At 39.0% G+C, this 21,606-nt stretch overlaps 5 protein-coding genes and 1 pseudogene across 7 annotated transcripts; 5 read left to right on the forward strand and 1 right to left on the reverse strand.

Moving 5' to 3' along the window:
- The first annotated feature begins 112 nt into the window (after positions 1 to 112).
- LOC106412538 (transportin MOS14-like) lies at positions 113 to 6,614 on the forward strand. Of its 2 annotated transcripts, none has more exons than XM_013853444.3 (24): positions 113 to 390; positions 464 to 562; positions 655 to 861; positions 933 to 1,052; positions 1,143 to 1,226; positions 1,316 to 1,372; positions 1,559 to 1,687; positions 1,815 to 1,876; positions 2,110 to 2,166; positions 2,271 to 2,394; positions 2,649 to 2,783; positions 3,155 to 3,235; positions 3,352 to 3,465; positions 3,563 to 3,642; positions 3,823 to 3,958; positions 4,063 to 4,212; positions 4,367 to 4,452; positions 4,603 to 4,790; positions 5,012 to 5,104; positions 5,238 to 5,425; positions 5,520 to 5,631; positions 5,704 to 5,861; positions 5,949 to 6,065; positions 6,153 to 6,614. In XM_013853444.3, exons 1-24 carry the CDS (start codon positions 184 to 186, stop codon positions 6,393 to 6,395), a joined length of 3,027 nt encoding a protein of 1,008 aa, XP_013708898.2. In that variant the 5' UTR covers positions 113 to 183; the 3' UTR covers positions 6,396 to 6,614. The 2 variants fall into 2 exon arrangements, with proteins under 2 accessions (XP_013708898.2, XP_013708899.2); XM_013853445.3 differs by having other exon boundaries at positions 2,649 to 2,774.
- Positions 6,615 to 6,826: 212 nt separating this feature from the next.
- LOC106412552 (WD repeat-containing protein LWD1) lies at positions 6,827 to 8,088 on the forward strand. Its single transcript, XM_013853459.3, has one exon. The coding sequence runs from the start codon at positions 6,913 to 6,915 to the stop codon at positions 7,951 to 7,953; it is 1,041 nt and encodes a 346-aa protein (XP_013708913.2). The 5' UTR covers positions 6,827 to 6,912; the 3' UTR covers positions 7,954 to 8,088.
- Positions 8,089 to 8,728: 640 nt separating this feature from the next.
- LOC106412548 (glyceraldehyde-3-phosphate dehydrogenase GAPA2, chloroplastic) lies at positions 8,729 to 10,869 on the forward strand. Of its 2 annotated transcripts, XM_013853456.3 has the most exons (5): positions 8,729 to 8,933; positions 9,011 to 9,115; positions 9,243 to 9,547; positions 9,621 to 9,865; positions 10,253 to 10,869. In XM_013853456.3, the coding sequence occupies exons 1-5, from the start codon at positions 8,892 to 8,894 to the stop codon at positions 10,753 to 10,755; spliced, it is 1,200 nt and encodes a 399-aa protein (XP_013708910.2). In that variant the 5' UTR covers positions 8,729 to 8,891; the 3' UTR covers positions 10,756 to 10,869. The 2 variants fall into 2 exon arrangements, with proteins under 2 accessions (XP_013708910.2, XP_013708911.2); XM_013853457.3 differs by lacking the exons at positions 8,729 to 8,933; positions 9,011 to 9,115 and having other exon boundaries at positions 9,310 to 9,551.
- LOC106412554 (ethylene-responsive transcription factor ERF088-like) lies at positions 10,736 to 11,736 on the reverse strand. The gene has a single exon (XM_013853462.3). It carries the CDS (start codon positions 11,624 to 11,626, stop codon positions 10,943 to 10,945), a length of 684 nt encoding a protein of 227 aa, XP_013708916.2. The 5' UTR covers positions 11,627 to 11,736; the 3' UTR covers positions 10,736 to 10,942.
- A 981-nt stretch (positions 11,737 to 12,717) lies between these two features.
- On the forward strand, positions 12,718 to 15,783 carry LOC106350133 (glutathione S-transferase T3-like). Its single transcript, XM_048765326.1, has 2 exons — positions 12,718 to 15,014; positions 15,139 to 15,783. The coding sequence occupies exon 1, from the start codon at positions 13,625 to 13,627 to the stop codon at positions 14,492 to 14,494; it is 870 nt and encodes a 289-aa protein (XP_048621283.1). The 5' UTR covers positions 12,718 to 13,624; the 3' UTR covers positions 14,495 to 15,014; positions 15,139 to 15,783.
- Positions 15,784 to 15,989: 206 nt separating this feature from the next.
- LOC106413616 lies at positions 15,990 to 19,563 on the forward strand (annotated as a pseudogene).
- The last annotated feature ends 2,043 nt before the right edge of the window (positions 19,564 to 21,606 follow it).

The following is a 21,606-nucleotide window of genomic DNA, read 5'->3' on the forward strand; positions in this document are numbered from 1 at the left end:
GGCCTTTAACTTAAGATAAGCCCAATATATTTTTCTTTTTTTTGCTTTCTAACTAGATTATCGAATCGAATCCGAATACTGAGAAAAAGAATTAAATAAGCATTAAATATTAGTTGAAGAAAAAAAGAAAGGTAGAACAGAGTAGAAGAAGACGAGTGTGGGATGAACAAACGATTAGAGTGAATGGAGGAGTTACAGAGGAAAGTAGCAGAAGCAATTCACGTCTTGAATCACGATCCTCTCTCTTCCAACAGAGTCGCCGCCAATCAATGGCTTGTTCACTTCCAGCAAACTCCCGAAGCTTGGGACGTCTCCACCTCTCTCCTCACTTCTCCGATTGTCTCTCTCTTCGACCTCCAATTCTTCGCCGCCCAGATTCTCCGCCGAAAGGTCTCGCCTTTCATCATCTCCTCCTCGATTCTCGAAAACCCTTTTCACCCTCTCCTTTTGTGTTGGTTTTCAGATTCAGAACGAAGCATCGAATCTTCAATCGAATGCCAAAGACGCTCTTCTCAACGCGCTTCTTATCGCCGCCAAGAGATACAGCTCCGGCGTTCCTCAGGTAAGTTTTATCCGTTAGAAAGGAATGATTTTTTTGGGGTTTATGTGTGTTTTTGTGATGAGTCAGTGTTGGGAGTTTTGGGGATTTTGCAGCTCTTGACGCAGATATGTTTAGCTCTCTCGGCGCTTCTTCTACACGCGGATCTTTATTCGAAGCCTTTTGATAAGCTTATGTTCGCGCTTCAGAGTCTTCAGGCTCATGATGATGGCAATGTCGTCTTGCTTGAGCTTCTCACTGTGCTTCCTGAAGAGATATCTGACTCTCGCCATGTTTCTCATCAGTCTGATCTTCGTCAAGAGGTTGTTCCTTTTATCATCTTGTGTTTTTTTTTGTCTTTGTTGTACTTACCTGGCGTTTGGCTTTGTAACAGTTGCTCTCGCATACTTCCATGGTTCTAGACTTCTTACTCCAGCAGTCTGAGAAGCAATACGTCTCCCCTCTTTACCCGCAGCACGACAACCGGAAAATACTTCGTTGCTTACTTAGTTGGGTATGTTGGTTTGTGTTTCACGTGCAATTGTGTTGTGGTGATCTTTCTTTTTCTGGGTTTGAATTTAATGTCTTTACTCGTTATCATTAGGTCCGTGCTGGATGTTTCTCTGAGATTCCACAAGGCGCAGTGCCATCACATCCCCTTCTTAACTATGTCTTCAATGCTCTGCAGGTGATTTTCATTACTGGTGTAGTTTAAGTTACCTGTCTCTTTTCTACAAATTGCCTTGGGTTTTGATTTCTCCGCTCTGTGTTCCGTAGGGTACTACTTTTGATCTCGCCATTGAGGTGCTTGTTGAACTTGTGACTCGGCATGAGGTATGTTTGAACTACATTTTATTGATATCTTTCTATTTTTGTCTTCTGGTCTTATTGGTTCAACACATGTAATATGACGATCTTGTTGCATAGGGTTTTAGATCAACGTATTATCTTCTATCGGTCAATAGCAAAACTGAATCTGCTTTTGGATTCCATTAGTTTTGATATGTCTTCTTCTTGCAGGATCTTCCTCGGGTTTTATTGTACAAAGTACAGTTGCTCAGAGATACACTTCTAAAACCAGCTCTTATAAATGCTGATCCAAAAGTTGTCTCTGGCCTGGCTTGCTTGATGTCTGAGATCGGACAGGCTGTAAGTACTTATTCCATTTTATCCTCTTATGAGTATGCATGTTAGGGTGTTATTACTCTTCACTTAACTTATATATTTTTTTCTTCTTCTTTTTGTGAGACTCATGTTGGGTTGCAATATGTTCTAGGCACCATGCTTGATCGTTGAAGCAAGTCATGAAGCTCTTATTTTGACTGATGCCCTTTTGAGGTGTGTATAAGGCATTTATTGTTTGTGTCTTTGTTTTTCCAAATAGGCACCTAATCTGTCCAATGCGCTTTAGCATCTTAACCCATATTCCTTTGTTAGTTGCAATTTCAAGCTGATTTTCTCAGTTTCTTCTTACTCAATGTTTTTCTTCTTCTCCAAACATGGCTTGTTCTTTCGGTTCCTATTAACATCTTACAGTACTCTTGTTCACTGCCCCCTCAATTACTTTTCAGCTGTGTGTCATTTCCAAGTGAAGACTGGGAAATTGCAGACTCGACTGTACAGTTTTGGTATCTTTCTTATTATGCTCCTTTACAACCATGTGACTTTAACATTTTTCTTTCCATCCTCCTATCAGAAAGATGCTCATACTTGTTTTTTTCCCTCTTTTTAGGTCAACTTTTGCAACGTATATACTTAGCCTAGGTGGAAACAGACAGAATGAGACAAATCGTGTGAAAGATATATTTTTACCAGTTCTCTCAGCTTTAGTTGATGCTCTTGTGCTGCGCGCTCAGGTTACATCTTGGAAACTTTCTTAAGTTTAATGTCTATTTCATTTTTGTAAGTGTATTTAAGCTATCATACTAGTTGCAGCACTAGCAATACCTTGGGAAAAACCAATCTCACTGTATCAACGTAATATTTGATTTTTTTAGTTTGTCATTTCCTGAATATTCACAAGAGTCACAAATTATTGAACAACTGCTTTATTTATTGTACTGATAGTGTTTCTTTGTGCTTCTAAATTTGATTAGCAATCTATCTTCAGGTTGATGAGTTTACCTCCAGTGATGAGTCTCCAGGGCTTGACCTGCCTGATGGCCTGCTGCATTTTAGAAATAATCTTCTTGAGCTCTTGGTAGATATTTGTCAGCTACTTCATCCTACAACATTTGTGAGTAAGGTGTGCCCTCACTTCACAATTTAAAAGCCATTAGTTAATTCAGTATTTGCTACACGACGAATTTATATTATGAATCAGGCAGGATTTTCCTTTTTCCCCTGTTTTACTGTGTCACGCTGAAAACAGATTTCCCTGTTTCTTCCGAATCTGATCAGTTCTCATGGGATCTGTTCACTTTCTATTAGTGAACCATGCTCTGTATAACGCTGAGTCTTTTAGGTTATTACTTTGCTTGTCTCAAACCGAACAACATTATTGTGGTGTTTTGTATTACTTCAGTTAGATGGTTGCTTGATAAGTAGTTTTTGCTCTTTCATGTTCTGTGAAAGTCTTCAGTTATTTTAAACCTTTTCTTGCCAATATACCTGTAGTTGTTTTTTGGTGGCCTGCCTTCTTCAGATGTTTCGATGCCCTTGAGGGAGATTGAGGCGAAGTTGTTTGCTCTTAATGCGGTGAGCACACCTGACCTCTTTTCTAATCAGGGATGATATCTTTAAGCTTCACATTTTTCAGGAGTTGCAGTTTGTATTGTTTATCCGTGTCTTTACTAAGGATTCTACCGTGTCAGGTTTCTGAAGTTATCTTGCAAGAGGGAGAGGCTTTTGATTTTTCATTGATCGCGCAATTGGTTTCTGCATTCTCTGTCAGGCCATCCAGCGAACTGAAGGGATTTTTATGTGTTGTATGTCATTTCATACATTTTCCTTGTCGTCTGGCTTACCAATAATTTTATTGTACTTTAAATGCAAAATCAACAATTGACCATGATGAACTTTTAGGTATACAGATCACTGGCAGATGTTGTTGGCTCCTTTTCAAGATGGATCTCTGTTTCTCCAAGTAATGCTAGACCCTTGCTGTAAGTCTACTTTCTTCAGTGACCGTTTAACATAATACAATACAATTTAAAAAGTTTTTATTTATTTATTTTATTTTCTAATTCGTATTTTCAGTCTCCTGTAAGGAGATGTGTATGTTAATATCCTATAACATAAGTTGGTCTGATAATCTAAATAATGCATGGTTTTTGTGATTTCAGATTATTTCTTGCAGGAGGGATTTCTGAACCTATTTGTACACATGCTTGTGCCTCTGCTCTGCGTAAAATTTGTGAAGATGCACCAGCTGTAATCCAGGAAACATCAAATTTAGACATCTTAATGTGGATAGGAGAGGTATTAGCTTCATGCACACCCTTTCAGTACTTCTAAAACAAGCTTCAAGTTACACTTATGCATATATCTCGTCCCCTGAATAATTGTAGTTTTACCTTTCTTAGTGCTTGGAGCAGTGGAATTTGGCGTTAGAAGATGAAGAAGAAGTCATTAGCGCTATCACTGTGATTCTTGGATCTGTTGCTAACAAAGAGCTACAAAATAAATTATTAACTCAATTGCTTTCGTCAAGTTATGGAGTTCTGTCAACACTTGTAAGTGTTTTATATTGTTCGGTTAGAGTTATTCTTCAAGGCTCTTGGTCATTCTTTTTGTTCTTTCTCTGTATTAAAGGAAGAAATCAGCTAAATTTCCACAAATGATCCACCTCTGAAATAGAATTTGAACTAATACCATATATGATTTTAGGTAGATGATGACGTTGAGTCTTCTGGTAGACAGAATCCAGCTACTTACACTCGGATGCTGAGCTCTGTTACAAGAGGTCTTTACAGGTCTGTTTCTGTGAACACCCTGCCATATTTTTTTATTGAATATTTATCATTAATAGGTTGCACTCTGGAAGTTTTTTTTAATTAGGTGTACAAAACTCCATAAGAATATAAGATTTGATGACTTTGCTCTTCATTTGTTCAATGATTCAGGATTGGAACTGTACTCAGTCACCTTGCGACGTCTCTGTCATCTGTCCCTGTGGCGGACGGTCCAATTCTTTCATTGTTGACTGTATTCTGGCCCATATTGGAGAAGCTATTTAGGTCTGAACACATGGAGAGTGGAAGTTTGGCTGCTGCAGCATGCCGTGCTCTTTCAGTGGCAGTTCAGTCGTCAGGTCTCAGACTTCTCATCTCCTTATTATATTACTTTACATTCGTCTTGTTATGCCTTCAAAGCCTGGACCACTTCTCTATTCCAAAGCCTTTACAGTAGTGGATAATTTCTCAGAACCAATGATAACTTGCTTTCTTACTGCAAGAGTCTGAGTATGCATATGATTTTGTATTATAGTTGGTTTCACTGACATTTTAACTCCTTAAATTTGCATTGTTAAAGGTGAGCACTTTATGCTGCTACTGCCCAGTGTACTGGAGTGTCTATCGAGAAATTTTCTGTCATTTCAAAGCCAAGAGTGTTACATAAGAACAGGTGAGGTTTCTTAATTCATGTACATGCTCCACTGCTGGAGAATAATCTTCCGAGATGCAAGCTTAAATAAATTAGTGGTTATTGATCGGCCAGTTCTCTGAAAATTTGCCTTTCTACACACTTGTTATCACAGGCTGTGTAATCGCTGAAGAATTCTGTCACAAGGAAGAATACGGTTCCTTGTTTATCACCACGTTTGAGAGATTTACTCAAGCATCATCACTGATGGGAATAAACTCGTCCTATATATGCGACCAAGAACCCGATTTGGTGGAAGCATATGTGAATTTTGCGTCAGCATTAATCCGCGGTTGTCATAAGGTGTTGCATCCATTCCTTTTGCTCGTTAAAGTATAAAATTTCTTTTTCATCTTGTGGTGAAGGTTTGGTTATATTTTCTTTTTGATTGAAACAGGAACTGTTGGGTAATTCTGGAACACTTCTTGAAATTTCTTTCCAAAAAGCGGCTATTAGTTGTACAGCTATGCACCGAGGTGCTGCTTTAGCTGCACTCTCTTACTTGTCAGGTAAGTTTGCAGTGGTTTACTATAACAGACTCTATGGTCATAAGCATACACTTGTGTTTTTGACGTGCACAGATTTCTTGGAGGTCTCGCTTGCTTCCATGATTGAAAGCGTGAATTGCAAATCAGAAGGATCATTCAGTGTCGTCTCCGTCCAGGTTGTATCTCACTGTGGAGAGGGACTTTTGTCTAATCTAGTCTATGCTCTACTTGGAGTTGCAGCTATGTCAAGGGTAAAAATCATTCTAGTAAAAATCTCTCAAAATGTAGTGATGCATTGGGATCTTTGATTTACCTTTGGATTCTGTTTTTGTTTTAAGGTCCATAAGTGTTCGACAATACTTCAACAGTTAGCTGCAATCTGCAGTTTATGTGAGAGAACTTCATGGAAAGAGATCTTGTGTTGGAAGTCTCTCCAAGGATGGCTAAACTCAGCGGTTTCTCTCTATCTCTAGTGATCACATCAATACCGAACTCCGGCTCTGTTTTGTTTGTTGTAATGGTTTTGTATGTTTTGTATTCAGGTGTGGGCACTTCCGAGCGAGTATCTAAAGCAAGGAGAAGCAGAAAAGATAGTGAGGGAATGGTCAGAAGCTCTGGGAGGTGCAGGGATCGATTACCTCGAGAACAAAAGCTGCAACTTTGCAAGTAGTAGTAACAGTTTAGGAGGGGGACATATGCAAGGGAAACACGGTCGAGCATTGAAGCGACTAGTCAGAGATTTTGCAGATTCTCATCGAAACGATCCGAATCTAAACATCATATGAATCAATCTCTTCTTTTTGTTATTGTTGAACTTAAAAGTTCATTTCTATATTGTTGTTGCCTTTGAATTTGATGATGCAAATGCATCTTCTTCTTTTATGTCAAATGCTCTGTTTCTGATGTACAGTATGAGGGAAAATAAACCTCATGAGGAATCTGAAGCATTTCTGTTAGATTTGATCTGATCAGAATGAATAATATAAAATATTTTTGAGGATTAACATATTTTTTGGTTAATAGTTTCTGTTTTCCACCAGAAAATCTATGGTGAGGAGAGGGGAGGAGGTAACTATGAAGAGGTCTCTTTTATTACAAAAACGGCATCATTTTGCTCATAACGACAACGTTTTGGTTTTGGTTTAAACGGTTAACGTTTTGTTTGAAACGCAGCGTTTTGACAAAAAGGTACCGAATTAAATAATATTATAACAAATTAAGATTATCCATCTTCTCCGAGTGAGTGATAGAACCTGAAGGAGGAGCGGAGGGAGGCGGTTTCTAGGGTTTCTTGATGCAACGATGGGAACGAGCAGCGACCCGATCCAATACGGTTCCGATGAGCAGCAGAAACGATCAGAGATCTACACATACGAAGCACCATGGCAGATCTACGCCATGAACTGGAGCGTCCGCCGCGACAAAAAGTACCGTCTCGCCATCACCAGCCTCCTCGAGCAGTACCCGAACCGAGTCGAGATCGTGCAGCTCGACGAGTCCAACGGCGAGATCCGCTCCGATCCCAACCTCGCCTTCGAGCACCCTTACCCTCCCACCAAGACCATCTTCATCCCCGACAAGGAGTGCCAGCGCCCCGATCTCCTCGCCACCTCCAGCGACTTCCTCCGTCTCTGGCGAATCGCCGACGATCACTCCCGCGTCGAGCTCAAGTCGTGCCTCAACAGCAACAAGAACAGCGAGTTCTGTGGACCGTTAACCTCCTTCGACTGGAACGAAGCTGAGCCAAGACGGATCGGGACTTCGAGCACCGATACGACGTGCACGATCTGGGACATTGATCGCGAGGCTGTTGATACACAGCTTATCGCTCACGATAAGGAAGTGTTAGACATTGCTTGGGGTGGAGTTGGTGTGTTCGCGTCGGTCTCGGCCGATGGATCTGTGAGAGTGTTTGATCTTCGTGATAAGGAGCATTCGACGATTATCTACGAGAGCTCTGAGCCTGATACTCCGTTAGTGCGTCTTGGTTGGAACAAGCAGGATCCTAGGTACATGGCGACTATCATCATGGACAGTGCTAAGGTTGTTGTGCTTGACATTCGTTTCCCAGCGCTTCCTGTGGTGGAGCTTCAGAGGCATCAGGCTAGTGTCAATGCAATTGCTTGGGCTCCTCATAGCTCGTCTCATATCTGTACTGCAGGGGATGATTCGCAGGCTTTGATTTGGGATATTTCGTCGATGGGGCAGCAGGTTGAAGGTGGGCTTGATCCGATTCTTGCTTACACCGCTGGTGCTGAGATTGAGCAGCTTCAGTGGTCGTCTTCTCAGCCTGATTGGGTTGCTATTGCTTTCTCGACAAAGCTGCAGATTCTCAGGGTTTGATCTTTTTTTTTTAATTAGTGGTTACCTCATTTTCTGTCGTATGCTTGCTTCTTGATATGTTACTATGATCATGATGTAAAGCTTGCTGTGACTGTTTCTTGAATCGTATTAATGAATCTTGGTGGTCTCGTTTAATGTGCAAGCATGTGTTGGTTATTATTGAATAATTGATGTTATGATTGATAAGAAAGGATGATCCTTTGTCCATGCGAAGTTTATTTCCTCAGTATTGTGTGAGTAGCTATGTTTAGTTATGTATTTGATTAGTCCTATGGAGAGCTAGAGTTAACTACACAAGGTTCTCCTGCGTGTCTTGGAATGGCTTTATATAGAGTCAATGCGCCAAAAAGTACAGAGAAACAATCTCACATAGACCTGCAAATAGGCTCTGTAGACTGTAGAAGTATCACTTCCAGTGGTGTAATCTGTCAAGTCTGTACATTTTATCATCTCCTTGATAAAACTCTTAGTAGGGTTGGTATATGTACAAGGCTGAGGTGCAATCTTTGTAAATGGCTTCACATTACATGAAAGCTCTAACTACTATAACGAATCTGTGATTTGTTTACAAAAAAAAAGAGTGTGATTTTTATCTGCAGCAAAGATGTGTCAGAGAATCTAGTTTTGACTTTTCAATGGTCCTAACGGTAAGTATGTCGGAAGATTAGAACAAGGCATATAACCGTGCAAATGCTGACCACATGATGGAGAAGCCCACTTGTGAAGCCCAACTGAGAAGAAAAAGATCAGTGAATAATAAATCATATACCAAATGTGAAGAGGGAAGAGAGTGGTAAATCACAACCATACAAACGAACGAATGACAAAGCTATCCAGAATCTCATCTTCTTTGCCTTCCAGCTCAGCAATTCTCTTTCCTATATTACTAATCTCTTGCTTCAACATTGCTTTCTGTCCTCAACTTCTCTCTTGTAGCCATGGCTTCGGCTACTTTCTCTGTCGCCAAACCATCTCTTCAGGTTTTGTCTCATCGTCCTTCCTCATAATCGAATGTTTTATCATCATCATCTAGTATTCTCATGTCTTTGCTTTACAGGGCTTCTCTGAGTTCTCAGGACTACGAAACTCCTCTGCTCTTCCCTTCGGAAAGAAGTCTTCCTCCGATGAGTTTGTTTCCTTCGTCAGTTTCCAGACTTCTGCAGTGAGTTCCTTTCCTCTCTATTGCTTCTGTGTTATATATCTTATCAAGAACAAGCGTGCATGCCATGATCAGCCATTAATGCATTTTATTAAACCATACACTTTGTTTTTTTGTTTATGTGTTGTAGATGGGAAGCAACGGTGGATACAGTAAAGGAGTGACCGAGGCCAAGCTTAAGGTAGCCATCAATGGTTTCGGTAGGATCGGTAGGAACTTCTTGAGGTGTTGGCATGGTCGTAAAGACTCTCCTCTTGATGTCATTGCCATTAACGACACTGGTGGTGTCAAACAAGCAACGCATCTCCTCAAATACGACTCAACCCTTGGAATCTTTGATGCTGATGTCAAGCCTTCAGGAGACTCTGCTCTCTCCGTTGATGGAAAGATCATCAAGATTGTCTCTGACCGTAACCCATCTAATCTCCCCTGGGGGTGAGTTAAAAAAACACACTTAAGATTGTATCATTCTTCAAACTGATCTTAAAATTTTGTGATGGTGTTTCAGAGAACTAGGCATTGACCTTGTGATCGAAGGAACCGGAGTGTTTGTGGACAGAGAAGGTGCTGGAAAGCACATTCAAGCTGGAGCCAAGAAGGTCTTGATTACTGCACCTGGTAAAGGAGATATCCCAACTTACGTTTGTGGTGTCAATGCTGAACTTTACAGCCATGAAGATACAATCATCAGCAACGCCTCTTGTACTACTAACTGTCTCGCTCCATTCGTCAAGGTTCTTGACCAGAAATTCGGTAAGCATCTCATACAATCAGTATATTGTAGTGTGAACTTTGGCATGGGCATATGAACCGAAAATTGAAAACCGAACCGGAAAAATGAACAGAAGAAAACAAATCTGAAATCAAACACAAATAACCGAGTGGTTCCTATATTTCTGAAACCAAATTCGAACCGAACTGGAACCAAAATTTTATCGGATACTAGCCGGTTCCTACAACTGTACCCGAAAACCGAAAGAGCCAAACCAAAACCGGACCGAATTTCATAAGTAACTGAATGGTTCATACATCTCTAAAACCGAAAGAAACGAAACCGAACCCAAGGCCTATGTGAACTCATAAGTTGCTTTTCAATGTGTAAAAATGCTGATCAATGTTGTGATGTGTTAAACATGGTAGGGATCATCAAGGGCACAATGACAACCACTCACTCATACACTGGTGACCAGAGGCTGTTGGATGCAAGCCACCGTGATCTAAGGAGAGCAAGAGCAGCTGCTTTAAACATCGTTCCAACATCAACAGGAGCAGCTAAAGCCGTGGCTCTTGTCCTCCCTAACCTCAAAGGAAAGCTCAACGGCATCGCATTGCGTGTGCCAACTCCCAACGTCTCGGTGGTTGACTTAGTTGTGCAAGTCTCCAAGAAGACTTTTGCTGAAGAAGTCAACGCTGCGTTCAGGGATGCAGCTGCGAACGAGCTTAAAGGTATACTCGATGTCTGCGATGAGCCTCTTGTCTCTGTCGACTTCAGGTGCTCTGATGTGTCATCCACCATTGATTCTTCTCTCACAATGGTTATGGGAGATGATATGGTTAAAGTGATTGCTTGGTATGATAATGAATGGGGCTACTCTCAGAGAGTTGTTGATTTGGCTGACATTGTTGCCAATAACTGGAAGTGAAGATGTCTGCTCCATTTTTTTTATACAGTTATGTGATTCGGAATGTAGAATTGTAGTTCCCGAGTTTATGTATTTGTGCTCTACAATTTTATAGTAATAAACTTTATTCAAACATGTTACATCCCTTATTCAAACATAACACTGGTTTGAAGCATGTCTTTAATACTAAAGAAAGATACAACACTAATCAGATAAAAGATGAAGAAGATCCCATAATCTGAGGAAGATCTTCATTATAATCACTGAGAAGAGAAAGTGGCATGCCGGTTAAGAGGAAGTCATACTCAAAGGAATGAGCTTCATCGGTGAGAACAGAGCCAAGCTTCATCTTGTCTGCATTGCCATCTTCCTCTCTTTTGTCCTGACGACTAAATAAACTGCTTGACATATCATTAGGCAAAGAAGGTAATGAAATCTCTTTGATTTTACCAACATGATCATCATCATGACAATAGTGTGAGGAACTGTTAGTGAGATTAGGAGAAAGAAAATGGTTGTTTTCTTGCTGAAAACAGAAGCTAGAAGATCCCAAACTCATATTAGGTTCCAAAGAGGCAACAGGGTTAGCAAAAAAAGCTTTGTCTGATGATGACTGTAAGAACTGTTGTGGCTGTGGTTGTAAAGAGATGTTATCAGTGTAGAAGAAGTTGGTTTTGGCTAGAGAGCCACTGATGGAACGAGCAGCAACATCATAAGCCAAAGCAGCTTCTTCGGCTGTATCAAAAGTTCCAAGCCAATGTCTCTCTTTTGTGAAAGGGTTTCTGATTTCAGCTGCATATCTTCCCCATGGACGCCTCCTGACTCCAAGGTACTTCACTTCTTGTGACTTCTTCTCTTGTTTTCTTTTGCCCATGTTTCTTGATTTCAACATGCTTCTCTCTTTAAGTCTCTTTTGGCTTGCTATTATCTATATATAGAGAGAGGAGAGCAAAAGATTGTGTGAACTTGATTGATGCCTTTTTGGCTTTTGGCATTAAGTTAAAGGAATTGGTTGGGAGTTACAAGAATTTAACCTCAAAGTCTTACTTTTCCTTGTAAACTGTGACTGTGTCAGTATGAACAAGAAAGTGGTTCAATTTTTCTCCATTCTTGTCCTTTTGCTTACTATTTTCCACACATTATCTCCAAGATTATTCATCTTGAGTCATTACATTACTTTATACAACATTACGTACAAGGAAAGAAAAAACAACCAAGGCAATGAAGAATGTATGGAGCCAAAGACAAGTTGTGACAAGGACATTGTCATTTAGTTTTAAGACAAAAACTGCACAAATGTCAAGAAACCTAACTAAACTTTCAATGGGAGAACATGTGACACATGCTTAGGGATTTGGATTTTTAAGGGTCTAAATTCAATCCTTAAGCATTGGTCTGTGTGTGATTAGTTATGTTTTCTTTGGTGTCACTTTGTCTTCTTTCATTTGGTGTCCAAATTGCAAATTGCATATGAAGACAATTCTATCTTTATCAAAGTTCAAACAGACAAAGATATCAAAGTTCAAGACAATATTATTGATATATTAGGGCAACATTATCGGGCGGCCCTAAGCCCGTCCCTTACCGAATTTGGGCTGAAAAATAAATAAAAAAGAAAAGATTTTGATGGGTTCGGCCCTAAGCTAAGGGATTTTTGGACGCGTCCCGTGAGCTACGTGGCAGCGTAGGAGTGGAGGATGTATTCGAGATTGAAGGGGTGCCCTAGTCGGCTTGATTCTTCATTCTTCTCGCAAATCAGTCGTCTTCTTCAATCTCCGATGGCGACACCGCGAGCTCCAAAAGCGAAGTAAAATCAAACCGAGAATCGCTCACATCAATACCGTTGGCTAACTCCACCTGCCTCGGTTCGCTTCCGCGTGGGAGATTCATTGGCGACTTCAGTCCTTTCGACATCGTTGCAGAATCGACCCAATAAGGTATGTCTTTAAAACCGAGTAGGACTGTGTAGATTCACTGGTTGATTTGAAACCGAGTAGGATTTGAAATTATGTTTGATTTGATTTTGTCGTCTCTTGTGATATAGCTTCTATGGTCGGTTCTTGTGATTGAAGTGGTGGTTTGGTATAGATATATAAAAAACGTATAGATTATATGATTCTATGGTTCTTTATGCATGCAAAAAACGTATAGATTCTATAGATTCTATGGTTCTTTATGTTACATGCTTGCAAAATGTATGATTTATGTTTGGTTGTATGGTCGGCTCCAGTCTTGTGTAGATTTATGATGGTTGTATGGTCGGCTCCAGTCTTGTGATTTATGATTTATGTTTGGTTGTATGGTCGGCTCCAGTTCTTTATGCTTGCAAAAACGTATAGATTCTATAGATTCTATGGTTCTTTATGTTAAATGCTTGCAAAATGTATGATTTTTGTTTGGTTGTATGGTCGGCTCCAGGTTTGGTATAGATATATAAAAAACGTATAGATTCACAAGATTCTATGGTTCTTTATGTTACATGCTTGCAAAATGTATGATTTATGTTTGGTTGTATGGTCGGCTATAGATTCTATGGTTGTTTCATGGTTGCAAAATGTCTGTTAAAATGTGAAGTTTTTTTAACAAATTAGAATTAGAATTGTGGTTTACTTCTTCAATAGATTGCAATGAGGGAAATCGTTTATGTTGTTAATGTTACCTATATTAGCTGGATTGCAATGAGGCACTGTCGTCCTGAGTTGATAGCGTAGATAGGTTAATAACTTCAGATTAGACATATCTTGTTTATGGTTAGTCTTTATGAGGAAAACTTAATACTCTTCACCTGCTAACTCCCATCTCATTCCCTTTAAATTTACACACTTCTTTCTCTCTTCTATCATCTCATATTCTACAACTCTCTCTCAAATCTTTATCTGTTATAACTCGTATGGATCCACGAAACTATCAAACCCCGTCCTCTAGTTACGTAGGACTGCTTAACAGTCAAGATGGTAGTGGTCTGAATGAAAACTTTCCTTATCAAAGTTTTCATTCAAGTGTTAACTATGGAGAATCTGAGATGCCTCCCTTCAGTTCACAACAAGCTGAACACACGCCAGTAGAGCGTCATGTTAGACGCAAATGGAGCCCAGCTGATGATGAGGTACTTATCTCTGCTTGGCTTAACACTTCGAAGGATGCCATAGTTGGAAATGACCAGAAGTTGGGGAAGTTCTGGAAGCGGGTTGGAGAGTATTTTACAGAGAGTCCACATGGTCAAGAGGATGGTGAAAGGAGAGGGGATCTTACTTGTAAGAAGAGGTGGCACAGAATAAACGACCAGGTTACCAAGTTCTGTGGGGCATACTCAGCAGCAGAGAGACAAATAGGCAGTGGTGAGAGTGACACTGATGTTCTCAAGAAGGCTCACGACATCTTCTACTCTGATCAACAAACCAAGTTCACCCTTGAGCATGCTTGGTGTGTGTTACGTTTTGAACAAAAATGGCTAAGCCTTAACACTCCAAAAGCCACTGCCAGTTCAAAGAGGAAGGATGGTGAGATAGATCCAAGCACCACTGTCCTTGATCAGGAGGTCCGGCCTGAAGGTTGCAAGGCCGCTAAGCAAAAAAGGTCGACTGTTCAAGGGAAGTCTGTTGCTGACTATACGACCATATGGGAAATGAAGAAAGAGGATTTGGCTATGAAGGAGAGACTGTCAATGCTAGCCATACTAGACAGTCTCCTCGCCAAGAAAGAACCATTAACTGAGCCGGAGGAAGGTGTGAAGAATAAGCTCTTAGCCAAGTATTTCTAAAAGATTAGGATACAATCTATGTTTTAGTATGTGTTGAATTTGCTTCTATGTCTTTTAAATTCTCTGTTTTAAGTACTCTAATGTAGTTCCTACGGCTGTTGATTGCTTAAATGCGTAATATTAACTAAGTCTTTTTAATTTCTTTTGTTGCTTGTCTTCCTTGTCTTGATTATGTGTCATCTGCAACCACAATAAGAATTCGTAAGTGTTTAGCATACTGCAAACAACTTATATAATTACTAATTACTATGTGTTTATGCAGGTGGACTTGAAGATGGGACTTGACTACTCCTACAGCCAGCCTTCCCAGTCAGACGACCTATTTGGAAACTCAGACGACGGTGGCTACAGCGAGACAGAAGATCTCATTAGACGTGACCAAGTTGAGCTAGGGTCTCAGGGTCGTAGTCAGGTTCAATATCCGCCCCAACCAGAGGTTGAGTATGGGTTCCCACAGACTTGCTATTGTGGTGCAACGCCTCTCCTTGCAACATCTACCACTCGGAATGATCCAGGTTAAGTAATAGTATTGCTACTGTGGTGCTTATTTAGTTGGATAAGTAGTCTTGCATAAGTTTTCTGCGTGTGTGCTCATATAGTCTTGAATAAGTTGTGACCATTATCTGCGTGTGTGCTCACCACAGGTAGAAGATACTACACATGTGAGAACGTGGACGATGGCGAGTGCCATGTTTGGAAATGGTGGGATGTCGCCGTGATGGAAGAGATGAGAGCCAGAGATAGACATGTGCTTCAGCTATCGGAAAAGGTAGAAAACCTTTCACTTTACAGTGAATATGAGACTGACCAGCGGCTCGCTAGAGTAGAGAAAATCGTGTCTGATATAGGCAAGGAACAATCGAAGGTTAGGCAGGGATTTGAGTACTTTGTTGTGGTCATGCTTGTCGTCACAGTTTTAATGGCCTTTCTCTTTATGGTTAAGTAAATGAAGATGGTGTTGTGTTATGTGTATCTGAATCATTTCCTTTAATCGACATTATGTATGAATTATAAAGTTATTATCTAAAAGGAAGACATATAGTTATGGTTAAGTAAATTATTTTTTTGTTATGTTTGAATGTTTGACATCATCACATTATGTATATTTATAAAGTTATTATCTAAAAGGAAGACATATAGAGAGTCACAAGACTATATGACTCGTGATCTTCCCCTATATGAGAGTCACAAGATGAATTAAAGAGTCAGAACAAGTACCTTGCATTGTTTGTTTGTATCACGGGAAATATACGAGAGTCACAAGATGAATTAAAGAGTCACAAGGTGAACTAAAGACCAACTATAAGTAAGACACATCTTATTTTATAAACACTTGAACTTCTCTCTTTCATATCTTCTTCTCTCTTTTATGAAATGGCTTCTTCCTCCCATTATCATTACCATCAAGCTGATGATGATGAACTTGATACCGTATTTGATGATATATTTGAAGATCTTGATCCTATTCCCGAACCAAAAGAGCGAAAAAAACGGATTTTTATCGAGAGAAACCGGGAAGATGGTCACAACAAGCTTTGGAATGATTATTTTAGCGACACTCCAACATATCCGCACTATTTGTTCCGCCGATGATTTCGAATGAACAAGCCATTGTTCTTATATATTGTGCATCGTCTATCTACTGAAGTTGAGTATTTTCAACCAAAACAAGATGCAACCGGACGGTCGGGTATTTCTCCTCTCCAGAAATGTACCGCAGCAATTCGTCAATTGGCGTATGGTGGTGGAGCTGATCCCGTAGACGAATATTTAAGACTTGGTGAAACAACATCTCGGAAATGTTTGCACCATTTTGCCGCCGGCATAATCCACTTGTTTGGCGATGAATACCTCAGACGTCCCACACCAGAGGATCTTCAGAGACTACTCCATGTTGGTGAACAACGGGGATTTCCCGGGATGGTTGGAAGCATTGACTGTATGCATTGGGAGTGGAAGAATTGCCCCACTGCCTGGAAAGGAATGTATTCACGAGGAACCGGAAAACCAACAATTGTGTTGGAGGCCGTTGCTTCATATGACCTCTGGATATGGCACGCATTTTTTGGAGCTCCAGGTACTTTGAACGATCTCAATATTCTGGACAGATCACCTGTTTTTGATGACATTATTAACGGGAATGCTCCTCAAGTAAACTTCTGTGTCAACGGAAGGGAATACAATTTGGCGTACTATCTGACTGATGGTATCTATCCAAAATGGGCGACTTTTATTCAATCTATACGACTGCCACAAGGTGCCCAAAATTCTTTATTTGCTCAAAGCCAAGAATCCGTTCGAAAAGATGTCGAGCGTGCCTTTGGGGTCCTGCAAGCTAGGTTTGCCGTTGTTAGAAATCCTTCTAATTTATGGGATAAAAATAAAATATCAAATATTATGAGAGCATGTCTAATACTCCATAATATGATTGTCCAAGATGAACGAAACTCAAACACTCTTGAAGAATTTCAAGATGACGATTTCACATATACCGTCAAAAAGGCTACAAGACCCGGCAATATAATTACTCGTCGTAAAGAAGTTCGGGATCCACATATCCATCAACAATTAAAACAAGATTTGATTGAACATATATGGGATAAATTTGGACATTTTCCAAATAACATATAATGTTATTTGCTTCTATGTTATTTATCAATTAAATAAAATGTTTGTATGATTTTAATTAAGATGTTTTGTATAATTTGTTTAACAACTTTGGAAAATCTTTTCTATTTTATTTTAATGTTATATCTATTTATATGTAATTTATGAATCATTGATTATTAAAAAAAAATTAATTTACTAAGGGACTTTATAGAGTCCCACCAATAATCTAATTTTTAAGGAAAAACCCTTAATTTTATCCTTAACTCCTAAGGACCCAAAATCAAGGACCACCTATAATGTTGCTCTTATATATCTATCACATGTGTTTGAAGAAATTTTGCATCTCATGTTTCAAGTTGTTCACATTGGTAGATGAAGCTTTTCATTGAATCCAAAAGCCAGGAGAAACAAATGAAAAAAACTAATCAACTAGAAAATAGTACCAATGATCTCTCTGACAATCCTTTGCATCCACCATAACATTCTTCCTCCACATACTACATTTGCTTCTAAATTCCCCAACTCCTTAATTAGCTTCCTGAAACAAATGACAAAACAAAACACATCTTATAATCTAAGAAACATCAAAACCTTTGGGAATACACGATTATGGCGATTAGGAGATGAAAGCATAAGAGCTTGAAGCTTGTTTACAACGTCAACACTTGTGTCTTCTTCAGTTTCCTCTCATCTTTGGTCAGCCTATACGGAATGCATCTGTTCACAAGGGTAGCCAACACTAACAAATCAACGATTTTTGCTTTTTCTGATTTTAGTTTTTCTTTTGTATTTAGGACAATTAAAAATATATCTCTACCACCATAAATTGTTTTAGAGTTCACATCAATTGTTTTAGAGTTTATTAATTGTGTCAGATAATTACGTTTATTTATTTAATCTGAAATCCATTATTAGATTGATGAAACTAATACATATCATCATCATCATCAATAAGAAAAACTTGAAATTAAATTGATATGATATATCATGTTTGTTGCAATTGATGATAATACGTTTCATATTCGTACTAATCCATGAGTGCTAAGGGCTTAACTATAGTTACCAAATAACCCCTAGTGGCTTTAATTATATATACGTGTCCCATACTTTGTTGCACTTGTTAGATTTTGTGGCGTAAGTGTGCATACAGAAGATATGCAATTCATTGATAGCAGAGATGAAGAAGTCAACGGTGAAAGGGATTGCATGCATCATCATAACGAGAAGCGAGCTACAGCCCCATCATCACTACCAAACGACGTCGTGGAAGAAATCTTCATAAGACTTCCCGTGAAAACCCTAATCCGATTCAAGTCTCTCTCAAAACAATGGAGCTTGACGATCACGTCTCACAGTTTCGCAGAAAAACACTTGAAGATGGCCAGTTCATACCAAGTGAATCATCCTAGTCTCATGCTTTTCCCCAGCCCAATCACCACCACAGAGATTGAGTTTCAGCCATTTTGCTTAGATGGTACTCGTCCTCTATCCAACACTCAACTCAGTTTCCCTAGGTTCCTTGGATGGATCCACTATTCTAGAAGCTGTGACGGTCTTTTCTGCATATACAGTCCTCAAAATCTATTTGTGTAGTTAATCCAGCTACTCGTTGGTTCAGATATCTTCCTCTGTCTGGGTATCAGATTTTGAATCCCACCTACCTTCCGGCGAACCTAATCACTGCTGCAGCATTCGTGAAGGCCGCTGATTACAAATTAGTGTGGTTGTATAATTCTTTTCCATTCCCTCCAAACAAGGGAGTCACCACTTGTGAGGTTTTCGATTTTAGGGCAAACGCTTGGAGATACTTGACTTGTACGCCAAGTTACCGCATTTATGGCTGCATTTATGGTGACCCAGAGTCTGCCAACGGGTCAGTTTATTGGTTCACGGAACTAAATAACAACTACAAAATGGACGTAATAGCTTTCGATATCCATACTGAAAAATTTCGGTTGCTGCCTAAGATTCATCCAGTTACTTCTAGTTCAGTTCATTGTCTTAATAGCATGTGCACTCTGGATGATCGTTTGTGTATATTGACAACCACCAGTCTACTAGACAAAGAGTTTTGGAGATTAAAGTCATCAGAAGACATGTGGGAGAAGATTTTTACGATTGATTATCTTTCTACTCCACTCTCTTGGATTGGCGATGAGTCTTGGTGGAGACCGGTGACAATGTGCAAGAAAAACAAGAAGATATTGCTCTCACATCCATGTTCAGGGAATCTGGTAATACTCAATCTCCAAACAAGATCTGTACGTATAATTAGGGATGTTAATATGGGCTCAATCTGACAGGGTTAGCCCTAACCCTGCAAACCCATTTGTAACCCTAACCCTCATTTTTTAAACAGGGTTTAAATAGGGTTGGCCCTAATAGGACCAGGGTTTAAATTCTAACCCTTTTATTTTGATTCACACAACTATTATACAATATTTAATAATGTTTTTCATCAAAAAAAACTTAAAGTAGAGTTTTCTCGCCAAAAACTGAACAACGAAATTTTCCGTCGAAACCGCAAAATCGAGTTTTCAACTAAAACAACAAAATCGAGTTTTCCTTCCAAAAACGCAAAATCGAGTTTTTCGTCAAAACTTCGAAATCGAGTTTTCCCGCCAAAAAATCAAAATCGAGTTTTTCACCAAAACCTCAAAATCGAATTTTCCCGTGAAAACGTAAAATTAAATTAAGTTTTTCTGGAAAACCCGTAAAACTCAATTTCACGGTTTTGGCGGGAAAACTCGATTTGCCGGTTTTGTAGGGAAAACTCGATATTGCGGTTTTAGTTTTGGCGGAAAAACTCGATTTTGCGGTTTCAGCGGAAAAACTCGATTTTGCAGTTTTGGCGGAAAAACCTGATTTGTCGGTTTCGGCGGAAAACTCGTTTTTGCTGTTTCGGCGGGAAAACACGATTTTGTAGTTTTCGGCGGGAAAACTCGATTTGCCGGTTTCGGCGGAAAAACTCGATTCGCCGGTTTCGGCGGAAAAACTCGATTTGCCGGTTTCGGCGGAAAAACTCGTTTTTGTGGTTTTGGCGGGAAAACTCGATTTTGCGGTTTCTGCGGGAAAACCCGATTTGCCGGTTTCGGCGGAAAACTTGATTTTGCTGTTTTGGCGGGAAAACGCGATTTTACAGTTTTGGCGGGAAAACTTGATTTGCCGGTTTTGACAGGAAAACTCGATTTTGCGGTTTTTGCGGGAAAACTCGATTTTGCGGTTTTGGCGGGAAAACTTGATTTTGTGGTTTTGGTGGAAAAACTCAAATTAGGTTTTGGCGGAAAAAAACACAAATTTTTTTTTGACGGAAAAATTTTATTCTTAGTTGTGGAGCAAAAACTCGATTTTGCGATTTTGGGAGGAAAACTTTTGATTTTGATGCTCAACAAATTGGAGGAAAGAATCATATGATATCTTAATTTTTCTAGTTTTATCTTTAAAATTTAAGAACAAAAATAAATGAAATATTTTTTTCAATTAAATGAGTTAACCCTGGTACCAACCCTAACCCTTGATTATAATAGGGTCAAAATGAGGTTGGGTTAAAATAGGGCTGGGCTTATAATAAATAAAAGAGGGCCGAGCCCTAACCCTGTAGGTAACATCCCTACGTATAATTGATATCCATTCACATAAATTTTGTACGCCATATTTTGAGAGTCTGATCTCTAATATATAGAATGCCTTTGGTCGATTATAAGCATATTTGGAAGTATGTAAGAATCATATAACATTTCTTTATGTTTTATTGATTATGTGTTTTGTTTCTTATGATTTTCCATTATGTTTGCATTTAACTAGAACTGAGGCTACAGTGTTTATTCGAAACATCAAAGTCTAAGACCAAGCTCAAACATTTTCAAAGAATATGAATTCTTTTCAGTTTTCAAAGACCATCAAGTTTACAAGTTATGTACATAAACATATATTACTCAAAGCTATAATTAAACAATTCTAATCTGAAATACATGCATGCATGATTAAAATGGATAAAACTAAGTAAGAAAGTTGTTGACTAGAAAAGGCTTAGATCTAATCACACCAGTGTAACATGCACTGCTTTGGTCTGGCCTGGCAACATGTTGCGATGACCTTCTTGGCATTACTGATTAGAAAAACAAAACATAGTATACCTAGTGATTAGCATGCTAGACGCAAAATAAAATGCTAATATTATTCTATTTAGTACTGGAAACATCTAATGATAATATTTTAAATTATATTGATTTTATCATGTTTGTTGCAATTAAAGATAACTAGGTGTTTTCCTACACCATGTGCAGTAAAAAACAATTAAAATATTTTTTTAAAGATAAATATAAATTATGTTTAAAAATAAAATTTTATTAATATTGTATATTTTCTTTTACTTGTCAATATTTTAATATAAATTTGATTTAATTAAACATAAAAATGAAGATAAAAATAATTTTGTTTATTTTAAATTATATTTAAGAATATGCATGTATATATTTAAAATTATAATCTTAGATAGCTTT

The sequence above is a fragment of the Brassica napus genome, chromosome C8 (assembly GCF_020379485.1).
Source record: "Brassica napus cultivar Da-Ae chromosome C8, Da-Ae, whole genome shotgun sequence".
In the NCBI taxonomy this organism is placed as follows: Eukaryota; Viridiplantae; Streptophyta; class Magnoliopsida; order Brassicales; family Brassicaceae; genus Brassica; species Brassica napus.